This window comes from Talaromyces proteolyticus (genome assembly GCF_021365285.1).
Source record: "Talaromyces proteolyticus strain PMI_201 chromosome Unknown BGW36scaffold_7, whole genome shotgun sequence".
NCBI lineage: Eukaryota > Fungi > Ascomycota > Eurotiomycetes > Eurotiales > Trichocomaceae > Talaromyces > Talaromyces proteolyticus.
The window spans coordinates 950,477-965,943 of NW_025764283.1; the positions used below are offsets into that span (position 1 = coordinate 950,477).

The 15,467-nt window shown below is 47.0% G+C and overlaps 6 protein-coding genes across 6 annotated transcripts; 2 read left to right on the forward strand and 4 right to left on the reverse strand.

Annotated features, from left to right (window-relative positions):
* Positions 1-2,713: 2,713 nt before the first annotated feature.
* BGW36DRAFT_183252 (calpain-like protein) lies at positions 2,714-5,757 on the forward strand. The gene is made up of 7 exons (XM_046209736.1): positions 2,714-3,284; positions 3,338-3,524; positions 3,579-3,843; positions 3,907-4,167; positions 4,222-4,327; positions 4,376-4,567; positions 4,615-5,757. The coding sequence occupies exons 1-7, from the start codon at positions 2,856-2,858 to the stop codon at positions 5,614-5,616; spliced, it is 2,442 nt and encodes an 813-aa protein (XP_046071161.1). The 5' UTR covers positions 2,714-2,855; the 3' UTR covers positions 5,617-5,757.
* A 147-nt stretch (positions 5,758-5,904) lies between these two features.
* BGW36DRAFT_462132 (uncharacterized protein) lies at positions 5,905-7,278 on the forward strand (the record flags this gene model as incomplete). The annotated part of the gene is made up of 1 exon (XM_046222156.1): positions 5,905-7,278. One exon carries the CDS (start codon positions 5,905-5,907, stop codon positions 7,276-7,278), a length of 1,374 nt encoding a protein of 457 aa, XP_046071162.1.
* A 29-nt stretch (positions 7,279-7,307) lies between these two features.
* Positions 7,308-8,752, reverse strand: BGW36DRAFT_183260 (putative xylosidase/arabinosidase). The gene is made up of 2 exons (XM_046209737.1): positions 7,782-8,752; positions 7,308-7,717 (listed from the first exon to the last, which is right to left on the reverse strand). The coding sequence occupies exons 1-2, from the start codon at positions 8,558-8,560 to the stop codon at positions 7,405-7,407; spliced, it is 1,092 nt and encodes a 363-aa protein (XP_046071163.1). The 5' UTR covers positions 8,561-8,752; the 3' UTR covers positions 7,308-7,404.
* A 102-nt stretch (positions 8,753-8,854) lies between these two features.
* On the reverse strand, positions 8,855-10,528 carry BGW36DRAFT_297918 (uncharacterized protein; the record flags this gene model as incomplete). Its single annotated transcript, XM_046211393.1, has 2 exons — positions 8,855-10,253; positions 10,317-10,528. 2 exons carry the CDS (start codon positions 10,526-10,528, stop codon positions 8,855-8,857), a joined length of 1,611 nt encoding a protein of 536 aa, XP_046071164.1.
* A 381-nt stretch (positions 10,529-10,909) lies between these two features.
* Positions 10,910-11,815, reverse strand: BGW36DRAFT_297453 (uncharacterized protein; the record flags this gene model as incomplete). The annotated part of the gene is made up of 1 exon (XM_046211360.1): positions 10,910-11,815. One exon carries the CDS (start codon positions 11,813-11,815, stop codon positions 10,910-10,912), a length of 906 nt encoding a protein of 301 aa, XP_046071165.1.
* A 696-nt stretch (positions 11,816-12,511) lies between these two features.
* On the reverse strand, positions 12,512-15,004 carry BGW36DRAFT_451411 (multicopper oxidase-domain-containing protein; the record flags this gene model as incomplete). Its single annotated transcript, XM_046221822.1, has 8 exons — positions 12,512-12,866; positions 12,924-13,377; positions 13,440-13,670; positions 13,732-13,883; positions 13,981-14,185; positions 14,237-14,345; positions 14,423-14,548; positions 14,623-15,004. 8 exons carry the CDS (start codon positions 15,002-15,004, stop codon positions 12,561-12,563), a joined length of 1,965 nt encoding a protein of 654 aa, XP_046071166.1. The 3' UTR covers positions 12,512-12,560.
* Positions 15,005-15,467: the final 463 nt, after the last annotated feature.

Genomic DNA, 15,467 nt, shown 5'->3' on the forward strand with positions numbered 1-15,467 from the left:
CGGAGTGGATGCCAGGTAAACAAGGAGACAAGAAGGAAAGGGTGCTTCTTTCCCGTGGCTGCGGTGAGACGCAAAAGGGAAGCAGGATGGCAAGAGAGATGGGCGGTGATAGAGGTTGATTGATTGCTTAGAGAACTGGATGCTTATTTACGACGATGACGGGGGGACAACGAGGATAAGGCGGAAGCATGCGGGGCACATGACGAGGGAGGTACTTGCTTTCGCTGCCCATGTAACACCGTCTGTTTTCTTCTATACAGTGCGATTTTTATCACAGCGCCTACGCATATTATCCGCAGAGTAATAAATATAATATATGGTAAATGATATATGTACAGTGTCCTTATTCTCTTGTAGACAGCGAGAAGTGCAGATAAAACCGGCTGCGATAACAAACGGCTCGACGGATGCCTATCAGTGGCTAGCCTCGAAGAAGCCTAGCGCAAGCACGAGACCCCGCTGGGCAGAGTCACGGGCATCACCTGAGCATCATTGCGTACACAATCAATCCAGTAGGTATATGTATATATGTGCAGATGTACATGCACATACATATATGAGGGCTTATCTAAGGGTATACATATACAACATCTGCCTGGTAGGCAATAGGTAACAAGGTACCTGCCTTCGACGTGCTTCAGCCTGAAACAAGCTGTATCACAGAGCGGGTCTCCGTTTGTCGGCACCGCTCATTCGCTATTCTAGATGCGGTCTAGCGGGCAAACTCACGTATACTTCCAAATCCATATATTATTGTCGCTATCTCCGCCGCCATTATATTGGGCCTCGCATCCCAGCAGCTACCACTGAATGTGTTGTGTGGGTAGATGGTGATAAAACCATACTCTTCTCCAAGTTGGGCATACTGGGCATAGTCATAGCAAAACAGCGCCACCCTCCTATTAAACTAGATAAGCATGATTATAAATGTGACTTGATCCAGCCCACTTACAGTAGTGCATAGCGACGACAATTCCGGGGCTTGAAGCCAAGTTCTTGGGCACGTAAATGTTGAACCCGACATTTGTTGAATTGAATCATAATTGGTGACTTCTCCGAACTTACCAGGTGTGATAGCAGCCCTGGGAGCCGCAAAGCCTGTCAGGGTCACGATGAGGGGAACATGTTCTATGCGAGCGATTGTTGCAAGAAGATAAAGGATCGGCCTTAGTTCTATCGCTCCGCGCTTAGGAATTCTCAGTGTCCTGGTACCCAAAAGGGGGTACATACTAGTATAACACTACACAAGAATACTACGATTGGCTGAATGCCGATGGTTACATGCTGGTGTCGGCCCAGGAAAATCGCGCCATTTTCTTTTATACAGGGGAGTGTCGCCGAGTTTACGCTCGATTGAGCGTTTTTGGAACTTTCGTTCTCGACTCGCATGTATGATCTTCTGATATTTCGATCAGATAAGGCAAAATGTTGTAAAATGTGTCATCCTCATACAGATAAATGTCACGTAATAGACTGAGACCTATGAGAGATCGAAGCGCTGATTTTGCAACTATTGAGTCGATTCAAAGGTTGGAGGAAGAATAAGGTTGCTTCCGATGACCTTGAGAGCAGGTATGGCGCATTGGCGTCTTTATCTAGTTGTGAATCTCAGTATCTTGTTCGCATACGCCACCTATATACTAAGACGATTCTAAAGCAATCGTTACCAACATGCATTTATCATGCTGGTAGCCTTAGTAGTGTGGTTGTCAACGGCAGGCCCTAACATTGTCCATGTATTATGGAGTACTTGCTTGTCTTGCCCTCGACATTAACTCTGGGAATGGGGGATGTCTTAGACGGCTGCTGTTGTATGCAAAAGCACATAGAGACCTTGGTCTCCCCACTATTTGGACATCCGGACAGACGATCCCTGAGGTCGCAAATAGAATAAATTCAACTTCAAATCTGAAGAACCGCCCCAGAACCCAATGGCTGGCCCTGATTTTAGCCCGAACACGTGCTCACCACCCTAGAGAGTCGAGAGTCGAGACTAAGTCTTAGACGTTGGCTGTGGGAAGCTCCGCGGCCAGCCATGTAACGTGCTTTAATTAGTAGAGACTAAACGGCGTAGTGCATTAGTCCGGCCAGATAAGCGCAGCCACCAAGCAAACTCTAGTATGAAACAATTCGGAATGCAGAATCAGGCGGGAGAACGGGAAGAAAGGGATTGGTCGTCGAAGTAATGATAATATCAATTCTATTGATTATTTCTGTCCGAAGCTGAAGAGAGAAAAGGGGGATAGGAGAAGGCAGGAGCTGAGGCCGAGCAGCTGGGATTCCTGGGAAGACGCGGGCCAATCCAACCGCGCCGGGTTAAATCCGTCCCAGCTGATCGTCTCTACAGCTCTCTCCACTCTCAGCCCTCTCGCGCTCTCTTCGTCCAGGTCAACCGATTGCTCTCTGCTGTAATTCGCCCAGCTATGTGGAGTTCCATTTTGGCCGGGCCTGCTTTTGGTATCCACATCCATGTCCAAGACTCCCAGCTGGAGACATGCCAGCTGGGGCATTGCAGGATGTGGAATGATGCTATTTTGTCCTTTCAGCCCTGGATTTTGCCCCGCCTCTAATCGGTCGTGGAAACCGCGCCAGTGGTTATCCAGGACCTCACAAGATGGGCTAGTTTAGAGGGAGGTCAGTTCGCGGATGTTATTTATTCACGAGTTGGAACTCGTATCCTTATCCACGCTCGATTCTTGTCGTCCCGAAATTCCGCCACTGCTGTTTCCCCGCATCTGTCAGTACCTACTATCGCTTGTCAAGTCGCGCGAATTGGCAGTGAACTGCGTTGTCGAAATAGCTCAACCGCCATTGTTGTGGCGAGAGGCAAGGATATAGATTAACAACAATCAACCATGGATTTCGAAGAGGACCCAGACTTTTTGGCTTCCCGGTCGGGCAGCGGAACCCCCCGCAACAACAGACCAGTCGCACAACAGACGCCACAGGAGATTGTGAACCGATTCTGGGATCGCTTCAACACCAAGCATCCCGGCAAGGTATTCAACGTGCTGCCCGATAACCCGTATGCTCGAAGCAAAGCTGCACAGAAGTCCAAGGGTGAAATTGACGGTTCCACGGCAATCAAATCATACGAACAAGCCAGGCATGAATGCGAGTTGGCGGTTGAGCGCATAGTGAAAGAATGCGAGCGCATCAACCAGAAATACACCGATCCGCATTTTGATCTCGAATTCGACTTGAAGTTTGGGAAGAGAAATTGTCTCGATGGACTGGGAGAACAAAACCAAGAGATGCGGCCGCGTGGGGTGAAGAGAGTGACGGTACGGTTTGCTTTTCACATATTGGGAAATAAGCAACTTACCCATAGTCATAGGATATTTTTGAGAATCCACAATTTTTCATCAACGGCCCGACAGCAGGCGATGTTCGCCAAGGGCGAGATGGTGATTGTTGGCTCATGGCCGCCCTCTGCACCATGGGTAACAAAGAAGATCTAATCAATAGGATCTGCGTGGCTCGCGATGACAAAGTTGGAGTGTATGGATTTGTCTTCTACCGAGGTTCGATAACTTCTTCCTTGGAAGACACGAATGGAGGCTAACCTTTTTTCATAGATGGTGAGTGGCAGCATTGCATCGTCGACGACAAGCTTTATCTCCGAGCTGCCGACTATGATGAGTCAATAGACGAAAGGAACATTTGGGATGATATTAATCGCCAGGATACCGAGGAAGAATACCGCAAAGCGTGGCAGACTGGTTCTCGAGCTTTATACTTTGCGCAATGCTCAGATGATAACGAGACGTGGCTACCACTGCTGGAGAAGGCATATGCCAAGGCGCACGGAGATTATTCTGCTATTGAGGGTGGATTTGTTGGGTAAGAACCGAGCTCTAGGAAATGGCTTTTTCTGGCCAGATTATTTTACTGATCATTTCATAGAGAAGCAATCGAGGATATGACTGGCGGAGTAACGTCCGAAGTTCTATCGACAAATATTCTCGACAAGGACAAATTTTGGAAGGAGGAGTTGATGAACGTCAATAAGCAGTTTCTTTTCGGCTGTGCCACGGGGATGTTCGCAAACTGGCTGGAACCAAACTATAAAGGACCAGCACGAGATCGCAAGGGCATCTCTGAAGGTCATTCCTACTCTATCATGGATGCGAGGGAGGTCAATGGCATCAGATTACTTCGCGTTAGGTGAGAGAAACTGGATCCCTTGTACCTTATAAGTTTTGCCACTGACTGGCATAGGAACCCTTGGGGACGGAAAGAATGGAGCGGACGGTTCAGTGATGGAAGCGAAGAATGGACCCCAGAGTTGATGAATTTGTTGGGGCACAAATTCGGAAATGACGGCGTAAGACATTCGAATTCTTTACGAAGTATTAATCTCACGTTCAGGCAGGTATTTTGGATTTCATACGATGACCTTCTCAAAAAGTATCAGCATTTTGACCGAACGCGGCTCTTCGGTCCTGAATGGACGGTTACTCAACAGTGGACTAGTCTACACGTGCCATGGTCGGCCGACTATCACACCACCAGATTTGGTATCGAACTAACTCAGACCAGTCCTATTGTAGTGGTTTTATCTCAGGTAATATCTAGAGGATTATCGAATAGTTCCATGTTGACAATTTCTAGCTTGATACTCGATACTTCCGGGGCTTGGAAGGTGAATACGATTTCACTCTTCAATTTCGTCTGGAAAAAGAAGGCGAGGAGGATTACATTGTTCGCAGTAGTACTACATACATGATGTCTCGATCAGTCAATACCGACATCACTCTAGATGCCGGACGGTACTCTGTCCTGGTGAAGGTAACTGCATATCGACGCAAAAACGCGAACAACCCGGAAAATGTCGTGGGTAAGCATGCATCAAGTCGAAGAGAGAAGCTGGTTCAAATTGGCCTCTCATACGATCTGGCCCACACAAAGGGACTTGATGTGGAAACAGAAGGAGAGAAAAGGGAGCGCGAAGAACGCGACGAGAGACACCAATTCGTCGAACGAACTAAATTGCGTGAGCGAACTGTCAAGAAACTGCAGAAGCAACATATCCGCGAGAAAAAGATAATCGCCAGAAAGGAGAGAATGATGGAACGGGAACATTTGAGAAAAGCTGCTGCCGCTTCTTATCATGCCGAGCCACTTGAAGAGATAGGAAGTGAACACCATTTAATGGAGGACGCCAAGATGCCAAATGGTAACGGAAGTGTCAACGGCAATGGGTACACCAATGGAAACGGCGCTACTCTCCCAACAAGGAAAGCCCGCATGCCGAGCCGACCACCCCGACCAAGCCTCAACATGAGCTTCGCAAGGAATAGCCACCGTGACGAGGCAGAATTACTACAAGACTTTGAATTTGACTCTGACATTGACATGCCGCCCGAGGAGTCCCCGGTTGTTAGCAAACAACCCGCTTCCTTCCCCGAGCCATGTGCCAGCGGAAATACAGATCCATGGAACGCAGTATGTGTGGTAGGCTTGAAGGTCTTCTCAAAGGATCCGCAATTGAAACTGCATGTCTCTAGACCGGAATGTGGTGATGGTGAAGCTCCACTTGATCGCGACGACCCAGCTGTGTCTGCGACATTGGAGAGGAGACCATCGTGGCTTACTGGAGAGTGGAAGAGGTGATATTCTCACTGTAAGAGAATGATTCATATCTTACTCCATGTATTCTTACTTTTGTATTATAATTCAATATGATTTCAACTTGAACAGTATGACCTGTCTTGTCGAGAATGACTCATGACTGATACTAGATATTGACTCGTCTGTCAGTCATTAATGATCAAATCTACCGAGTCATCGACTGGTATAAAAAGCCGACAATTTCATGCACTTAGATAAATCGAACCATCTCTTCCACTTCCCCCTTACAATACCACCACAACTTACAGTCTTTTATCCACCTACTTGAAAATGCCCTCCAATACCAACGACAAACCTGATCCTTCCCTCTATCCAGTCCCTCAACTAGGCAACTTCCAAAAGTTCTGGGACGAGCTCAGATCTATTTCTCCACAAGACAATCCCAAAAGATACCAGCACAAAGAGGAAGCCCTCAAAAAGTTGTACTTCCTTCGTGACACATCTCGGCTGTCAAAAATCGGCGAAAAACTCTCTGCTATGCGGTACAGTTCCGATGGTAACCGAGTAGATGATTACCGCATGATAATCTATGTCCTTGACATGCGCTGCTCGATCATTTATCATCCCTTTTGGAATCTTGCATCAAGGCAGTGCGGGAAGCTCAAATCTGCGGAGTTTGTTTGGGAGACGTGTAAGGACTTGCTGGGTTGGTTCTATGACAAGTATATCAACGAAAAGTATTTGGGAAAGATATTTCCTCCTCAGATACCGCCGGCAGCGGACCAGGCGTTTAAAGATTGTCTGAAGCAGTTTGCTATCCCTAGTCCTGAGATGACCTGGACTAATGTGAAGAAGTACGACATACAATCGGATTTTAATGAGTGGTGCAAATTCATGGATCTAAAGAACGGCTTATCGAAGCCGGACTTAGCCGATGCGAGTCCCAATCCTTTACAGATGACCTCCACCACTCAAAAATCACAACGAGTTGATCGCTCCACCTATCGAAGTCCCAATCCTTCAACGATGATCGCCACTACTCAAAAACCACGACGAGTTGATCGCTTCGTCTGTCCAACTCCCAATCCTTCAACGATGACCTCAAATACTCAAAACTCACGACAAGTTGATCAACCCGTCTACCAATACCCTCAAATAGGCGACTTCGTAAAGTTCTATGACCAGTTTAAAGAGTTAGAGGACAAAAAGCATCGGCATTTGTACAAAGAAGCCCTCGAAGAAATCTACCTTCTCCATACTCCTCGAGAGGACGCAACTGTCCGCCTCCAAGCAGTTGGTGAAAAGCTCAAATCAGCGCAGCTTCGAAATCTCCCTGTATTCCAACCCATCGTTGATATTCTCGACATGCGCGCTTCCATTGTGTGTCATCCCTTTTGGGATCTTGAAGGTAGACCGGACGGTCTGGAATTACAACCCAAGAAGGTGTCCATTAGGAAGGCAAGTAAGGAAGTGCTGGATTGGTTTCATAAAAATTATACCAAGGACGATCCTAGAGCGATACCGCAGGACAAGCTTAAGCTCGTGCAAGAGTGTCGGGAGAAATTTTGTGTCCTGTGTACTAAAAATACGTGGATTGATGTGAGGAAGTACGATGTACAGCTGTCATTTAAGGCGTGGTTTGAATTTGTCAGCCACAAGCAAGACATATCGATGCTAGGTGGGAGTCCTAATCTTCGGGACTAAGATTTGGATTTTATATGGGATTCTTGTTTGGTTGCTATTAGATTGCATGGTTATATAGTTAGAGCGTTATGCATTTATAATACAGGATTCCCATTGGCAAATCAAAACTCCGTTCGTCAAATCATCTCAGAATGCAACCAAGGGTGTATAGGGGGCTCCTTCATTCGTGATGTTAATGCGTTTGATGGAGCCATCGGGATTAAACTCCATCTTGTCAATGCAAACGTAGCGATCGTTAGCTGCGGTATCGTCGAGTGGTCGTCGATGGTAGACGATGTACCAGTCGTCAGTGCCGGGGATGTTGAGTACCCCGCTGCTTCCAGTACCCTGGGCGATTTTTGCGTCTGGGAAGAGAATGTGGGTGGCTGCTGTGGTGAAGGGTCCTAGGGGCGATGTCGTTGATGTCACGTATTCCACGCCGTAAGAGTTGTCGCCCCATCTTATGAAAGTTAGTTATCTTCTTTTATTCCTGGTCTCGGCTTGTATTTGGCGGTGATACGTACCCTCCAACACTGTACATGTAGTAGTACGTCCCGTTTCGCTTAATCATATAAGGCGCCTCAACATAATTAGGCGGCGTGAGCTCTACAGGCTGCGCCTTGAGAGAAATCATATCCCAGCTCAATTCCGCGCCTAGTCCATGGGACCAACCGCCCCAGAGGAGGTAGGCACGGCCGTCATCATCAATGAACACGTCCGGATCAATAGGCTCGGCTCCCATCTCAACATCCGGAATCAATGGCTCGTCAAGCGCATCTATAAAGGGACCGGCAGGCCCTGTCCTCGATACTGCGACACCAATACCGGCACCATCTCCAGCCGAGAAATACATATAGTAGACTCCATGCTTCTCTGTCACAGTCGGCGCCCACGCGGCTCTATTTGTTGACCAGGTCACATTGGCAAAGTCGAGGATGCGTGCGTGTCTGGTCCAGTTCACCAGATCCGGTGACGAGAAGGCGTCGAAGGATGTTTGTTTGTCGTAGTCCAGCGACAGCGATGGGTAAATCCAGTATTGGCCTTCGAAGATGCGGGGGTCAGGATCGGCATACCATCCAGGGAAGATAGGATTGCCCGAGTATGTGACATTGTTAATGGTGGGCTTGATATCGGCCGGTGGCGAGGACGACCAAAAGTTGAGGCTATCGAAGTCGAACGGTTTCGCAGTAGCGACACTGTAATTAAAGCACAACGCGATGAGCAGTGCTTTGCTAGCTTTAGCAATGAAGGACGATGACGGCGAGGGGTCCGTAGATGCGGTACAAGTGGAGAACGCCATCATGCCCGTAAGATAAGATTTTAAGCTTCTTCTTCTTACGGGTCAGATCTGGATGCGCTGGTTCTGGATGTCCTTGCGAGCAGTGCGTTGATTTCCACGCTGCTCGACGGAGATTGACTGCCCTTGAAAATAAATGAATAACAATCTCCGGCACATTTTAAAAGATGGCTTATCGTTGTTGACAACGGAGGCTGACCCCTGCCAAGCTGCGTTGGCTCTTGGATGTTACATCTATCTTAGATCGTCGGCGTGCCCGGTGGAGCCGGATAAATTCTTCACAGCCAAAACAACGCCAGTCTAGTCGTTGGCACCGCTCACCCTGTTAAACCATAACGCAGCCTCACTGATGGCGGAATCGACTTGTAGATCGGCCAGATCAGCTGCATCATTATTGCTGCCATTCTTAGCGTTAGCGGTGCCAATAGAGTCAGACCTAGGTAGGCAAGCGAGGGATACTCTCTGTTCACCGTAACCTTTCTCGCGACCCCAGAAGCATGCTCGTCGCAGGACCGACACCATCTCCTTGGCTTGGTCTGCCAAGACAGAGTCTTGACTCGCGAGGGGCTTGGCTCTGCGTTTCGCGTTGTTATTGTTATTAAGATCCTGGTCCACCACGGCACTGCCAGGCTCCGTAGGACTGCCGTCTAAATAATTTGTGTTGGAGCGGGCGAACAGCTTTACCAATGGTAAAGTCGCATCAAGCTTTTCAACGCCGTCTGCCACACCACTATTTGCACCGTAGTCAAGACCATACGGGGGCCATCGAGAGAGCGCCTTTCGGCGTCGTGCGGGTTGTTCGATATTGTCATTCGACTCTTGCGCAGAAGAAGCTTCCTCGTCGGCCTGTATGTAGACATCCCACAGATCGACCAAGTCTTCTGCGACATTTGGTTTCTTCAGGACTGGTGTAGAGTATTCCGGACCAGTGTGATACTTGGGGAAAGTCTTCGGAGGGTCTTTCCCTGCAGATCGTAGAAACAACATCGGGGAAGCGAAGGCATCGAAATACTTCGAAGGCGCTTGGAACAAGTATTCCCTAGCTCTCAACAGCGGGACTAGATCAGCTGGTGCTGATTTCCTCCTGTGTCGTGAGCCTTGCTTTATCTGAGCTACCTGTGCTCGTAATAATTCCAACTCAATATCCTGGTCGCTCTTTGTTCCCACATTCTTCTTCTTTATATCGTTGGCAACCGCCTCCGCAATATCATTTGGGTCAACAGTGCAATAATCGTCTAAACCAGTCCAGTCGCATATAGGCTCGTATGCGGCAATTGCGTGTATCGTTTTAAACTCTGTCAACGCCAACATAAGGGCGAGCGAACCACCAATATTTGTCCCAACGACGCATAGCTGCTCGGGGTCAATTGTGCCTAAGACCCAATCAAGCCCGGCGAGCGTATCGTGTACTGGAGTCGGATGCCTATGAAACAAGGGAGCGTCTCCATCTTGTGGTGACGGCGATGCATTCATGTAGCCCAATCGATAATTCACCGTGACCACCGTCGATCCCGTTGTTCTTGCGAGTAATTTCTGGGGCGTCGCATTTTCGGTCACTGCCGCTTCGTCAAGAAAGGGGAGAGTAGTCGTTGTCTCGCGAGGATGTGCTAGTTTTTCATTGGAGAAGATGGGCCCTTGAGGTAGGTAAATAATTGTGTTGGAATTTGCTTCTACACTGTTTGTCGTTGGTTTGAGAATACTGTAAATTTCACCGTCATGGTTAGCCGACATCACTCATGAAACAGACAGAATCAACACCGACTTTAGCTTAATCGAACCATTTCCACCAACCGGGATATCAACACAATTCTGGACAAATGAATCCGCAGAGATGGAAGCAAATGCTCGACGCGGGACAAGCTGGGATACATCGCTGCGCTTGACCCAGACGCGACGCGTCGCTGGTTTGGAAAAATAACATGACCCAGTGGCACCTTTAATCAATGTTCCAGAGCAATTAAAAAGGAAGCGCATGACGCCATTCCATGCTCTGTACTGAAGAGCTTGGGCGTAATAGGCTGTGGAATGTTAAGACGCCGTTGTGGTCTGGACAGCATTGAGGAAGTACCGTTCATTTTTCCAGAAGCTTGGATGGATAAGATAAGCCCCGCAAAGATTTACCAAGCCATCTCACCAGTTATATTTCTTCAAATAACTCTGGCTCGCTGCTTCCTGAAATTGCTTCTGAAAAATTGAAAAGTCGATTTATTTAGATAATCCTCTATAGCTAATTTATCAAGTCTTTCCCGTGCGGCTTACAACAAGCAATCTATCTAAAATTTAATATCATTATTCCCACCTATCATGTCAAAACAGGATTAGCCCTAGGAATCGTTGTCAAAAAATGATTTCTCTCTACTTATCATTCTTAGTCACGTCCTCCCAAGAATTTCGGATGGCATGCCAATACTGGTCTTGGAACATTTGCATATGCCTCACATGCTTGCTTCCCCTAAAAACGCAGGTATCGACGTCATATCCCCTTATTTTAGCCTCAGCTATGTGAGACTCAATATCCTCATAAGGGATTAACTCGTCTTCTTGACTATAAAGGTACAGCTGGCGCGCTTTCTTGGTTTCAAACTCCTCATTGATTAAAGCCGCAACGCTGAAAACCGATGCAGGGACCCTGCCAATAAGCCACTCGAAAAACCGATTTGTTGACAGAAAAACTCCCCAGAGACTTTGCGTCACAACGAATGGCCAGGGGAACCAGTTTGCTGTACCCAGCGTCATCCCGCGAGACCAGATAATCAAGTTCTTGAATGTCATTACTGGGCTACCGGGTGTAGAGTCAAGAACGAGCAGATCATGCGGCAGGGGCTCGTTGTAAACCTCACGGTATGCATTCAAGGTCGCTGCGAGGAATATTCCGCCGGTATTAGACATGACATGCACCAGGATACGATGTTCTTGGCTCATGCCGGTCTGCTCTGCCTGAGTGTTTGGTGAAGTAGGAAATAGAGCGTCAACTATTGGCATCATGGCCTGAGTACGCTGTTCAAGACTCATATAAACTGCCTTTGAGATTGGTGCCAGCACAACGATTTGTGTCGAGTCTGGGTTCAGCTCTCTATACCCATCGGCATACTTTACTAAGTTTTTTGGTTGTGCGTCTCCCCAGCCAAATATGAGAGTTGCTCGGACATGGTGAGGTTTTGAATGTGTTGAATTATCTTCATTTTCCTTGTCGGGTTGGCGGATAAATATTTGATCGGACAAGGCAGTGAAGCCAGGGAATGACGGGGCTCCTTTGTCCATGCTTATATGTTGTTATGGTGTTGACGAGATGCAGCCAGGGTCACCACGGACAGTGAAAGCCAATCTAGAGGTACGAAAGCTCTCAATAATTGCTTCGTACATACATAGCCCTAGGTTTTAAGAACAGGGACTAGCAATATTTCGTTGGGGAGAGTTACGTCCGTAAGGCTTAAGCAGGCCCGCTGTAAGCCGCACGGATTACTCAACAATCAAATTTAACTAATTTAACTTATAGCAGCCAATATTTACGCAACGAGAAATGAACACAAATAATTCATAATTGGCAGCCATCGTTGAGATAACACTAAAAGATTATGTGAACTTATATGCAGTGCGTTAAGCATCAATTGTTACACCGACCCCTGAGTTGAAGCCGTATCGGCGCATTCAGACCAATCAGAATGCTTTCTTCAATGCAATCTAATAAAATAGACGCTAAACCCCGAATATTTTTGAAGGATTATCATCTGAATAGAATAAATACATATAATAACAATGTGTGGAGGCCTCCCTATTTTAATTACTACCCAATCAATAACCGATGTATAACATTTGAAAGTTAGGAACATATATACATCATTTGATACATGTAGAGTACAGATGCAATGTCCGATATGTACTTAAACTTTCAAATCAAATGATGTATTCAAGCAATAAATATTTACCAACTTTGGTTTGAAATCTATATACGACTTAGATCTTTCTAATTCTAGAAGACGAGAGCGACTAGATATACTCACAGTATCTATCTATTACACATTGTAGAAGCGCTATGTTTTGCATCTAGGTCAATCTCTCCGATGCGAAGGACCATGCCCATACCCGCGGCCTGGTGTAGCAATACGTGGCAGTGAAGAAGCCACAATCCATCATTATTCAAAGGAAACCGCAGAATAGCATACCCCCTTCGTGGGACGTAAACAGTATCTTTGCGCAGAGGATTCAGCACGTTCACAGGTCCCGCCTGGTCTACTGAAGCAGCATCAAATGGATTGTATCCTCCGAATTGTGTCGTAGATTGTACGGCAAGAACGTAAAATTCGTATCCATGCTTTGAAAATTAGCTAGATATACCAAAAGCTGTGACACTGTTTTCCTTTCAACTCACTAAGTGAAAAGGATGCCCTTTATCATCCATGTTATTTAATACCAGGTCAATCCATCTATTATCCCCGGATTGTTGATACCAAGGAACATGCAGGCTCTGGATTGAACTTGGCTGCTTCGTAGCCTTGGCCCAGTCTTTGGGGTCCAGCGCAAGGAGTGGTTTTCCCTTCGGATCCTCAATCATCCACGACGTGTGGTTCACGATGCCTACGGGTCGATTGTGAAACGAGGAGCGAATCTGCATTGCAGTGTACAGCACGGAGGTTTCCATAGGTTTCTCAGGAAAATTTGAGCTAGAAGTTGCGGGAAGTCCTGATACCTCCGAAAGAAGGATATGTGATGTTGGACTGGGTTTCACTTTTGTTTCTCGCCATGACGTACCCATCGGTCTCTCGTTCCACACGAGAGGAAAGGATTGAATCCGCGTAAGAGCGTAGTTTTCAATTTGCATATTTCTTGAGTGTGTTAGCATTGCCATGTTAGGGTAGTTTTATGAAGACATTGGCTGGTAACTTACTCCCCGTCCAAAGCAAATGTGAGCTCGGTTTCTCGGCCCAAATGCCTAATCCCCGAATGACCTTGCGTATTCTCATGCAGAGAATTATCAAGAATAATATCCATGCGCTCACCAGGGTAAAGAACACCCATTACAGCTGCAATTGGAGTATTTCCAACCGGGTTTCCACCGTCGACGGTGATGAGACTCATGGCTCCTTGTGAAATAGATAGAGTGAGGCCGGAGGAAACCCTGCAAATCACAAAATTAAATTAGAGACGATAAAATAAGAAAGAGGTATAAGGTAACGAACCCAGTGTTGACTACTCTGACTCTCACACGATCTGTGTCTGCGAGCCTTATTGATGGTTTTGGAACCGAATGACAGAGGACTGGCCGTGCCTTGACAGCCGCCGAACAGTTGAACGAGCCCTCACCATTAATAAGGAAGGAGTCTGGTGCAGGCTAAATAGGATGCACGTCCATGTTACTTTCAAATTTTATAGGATCTCTCAATGATAATTTGGCAGTTAATATCCTGGAGAGCTTAGTTGATTCATACCTCTTTCCCATAGTGCCTCGAATCTTGGTACCAATTAAACACAGCGTCAGCTTGTTGATGATACCAGTCTCCCACAAGTAGAAGCTTTTCTGTCTCGTACTGGTACGTCGACAAATCGGATTCCATTCCTGGATCAGTCGGTTTGTGTACCACAAGTCCACCGAAGAGCCCATCGGCTCGCTGAAGTCCCGCATGGGCATGGTACCTGGTTCTTATTATCAGTCACAGGAAATGTAGGATACAGATGTCAGAATACCAGAATGTTCCGGACTGGGACTCATCAATTCGGAACTGATATGTGAAGTTCTCTGATGGACCAATGGCACACTGCGTCAGGCCTACTACGCCATCCATATGATTGGCCCCTTGACAAAGTTAGCCTCACTGTCTAGATATTCAGGATATTCATGTTGAATGCTAGCAACAAAAATGCTATGCATACCTTTCATTGAAAGTCCGTGCCAGTGGATTGAAATTCCATCATTGTCGCCGTTGGATATGGAGTTATAAACATTGATCACAAGCTCATCTCCAGATCGAGCTTCGATAGTTGGGCCTGGAAACTGCCCTGTGATTTCATGTGAGTATACCCTCTCTGCCTGGTTTCACTCCTGTAGGTATAGAAAAGAGGCATGTGTGTACCGTTTATTAAATAGACCATTTTCTTAACCCCATCTGGAGCGCGCTCCTCCATGGTAACGTCCCATGCCATGCGAATCGTCTGCGGTTTCCGAAATATGTGATCATTTGGATGTAGCGCAAACGCATCACTGTCGCTCTCTTCCAAGATGCTCTGATCCGACTGCCCATCGGCACTAGGATAGTGACTATCGTTAAAACCGACGAGTCTATCACCGGAAACAACGCTGGAACCAGGCACGAAGGTATTAGGATCATTGACCCAGAAAGGGTACAACGTAAAAGCAAAGTAGAGGAATGGGGCCGTAAGCAGAAGTACAGCAAAGCTAGCAACCGCCACCACCCGCCGCGTAGAGGTCGCCAGGAGACCTTGTAGAACCGACATCGTCTTCCTGTAATTCCATCCCATCAAGAATCTCAATGGGATGGAGGATGGGGCTCTGTAGAGTGAGTGCACTGTGAATGGCATTAAAAGTACAACGACTACTAACCCCGGAGGGGAATGGATTAGCGCTTACACAGTGTGGGATTGTGGATACGTACTACTTTCTTAATCCACTTAATCGACAAGATCGTCACATCGCCTTAGTTTCCGATCATTATGTCGGCTCGAGCAGCCACTCCTCGCCGCGAATGGTTTGAGTTCAATAACCCATAATCATGAATTATGCAATAGGAGCGGCTTTCGGCACTGTCAGACCTTAGAAATTTGGTACTTCAACATATGGTGGAGTAGAGGCCCTAGACGGCGTCACTGTTGCAAAGCTAGTGGCTCTAGTGTTGAATCTGGGCATTCTTCATCCAGGACCAATTTCGAGGTCGGGCGAAATAAAGCAGGAAAATGATTA

Bases quoted from the DNA above. Each gene is read 5' to 3' on its own strand.
- BGW36DRAFT_183252 (XM_046209736.1), top strand. From the start codon at position 2,856: ATGGATTTCGAAGAGGACCCAGACTTTTTGGCTTCCCGGTCGGGCAGC. The intron at 3,285-3,337 runs GTACGGTTTGCT...CCATAGTCATAG, and splicing joins GTGGGGTGAAGAGAGTGACG to GATATTTTTGAGAATCCACA. The intron at 3,844-3,906 runs GTAAGAACCGAG...ATCATTTCATAG, and splicing joins ATTGAGGGTGGATTTGTTGG to AGAAGCAATCGAGGATATGA.
- BGW36DRAFT_183260 (XM_046209737.1), bottom strand. From the start codon at position 8,560: ATGATGGCGTTCTCCACTTGTACCGCATCTACGGACCCCTCGCCGTCA. The intron at 7,718-7,781 runs GTACGTATCACC...AACTTTCATAAG, and splicing joins TACATGTACAGTGTTGGAGG to ATGGGGCGACAACTCTTACG.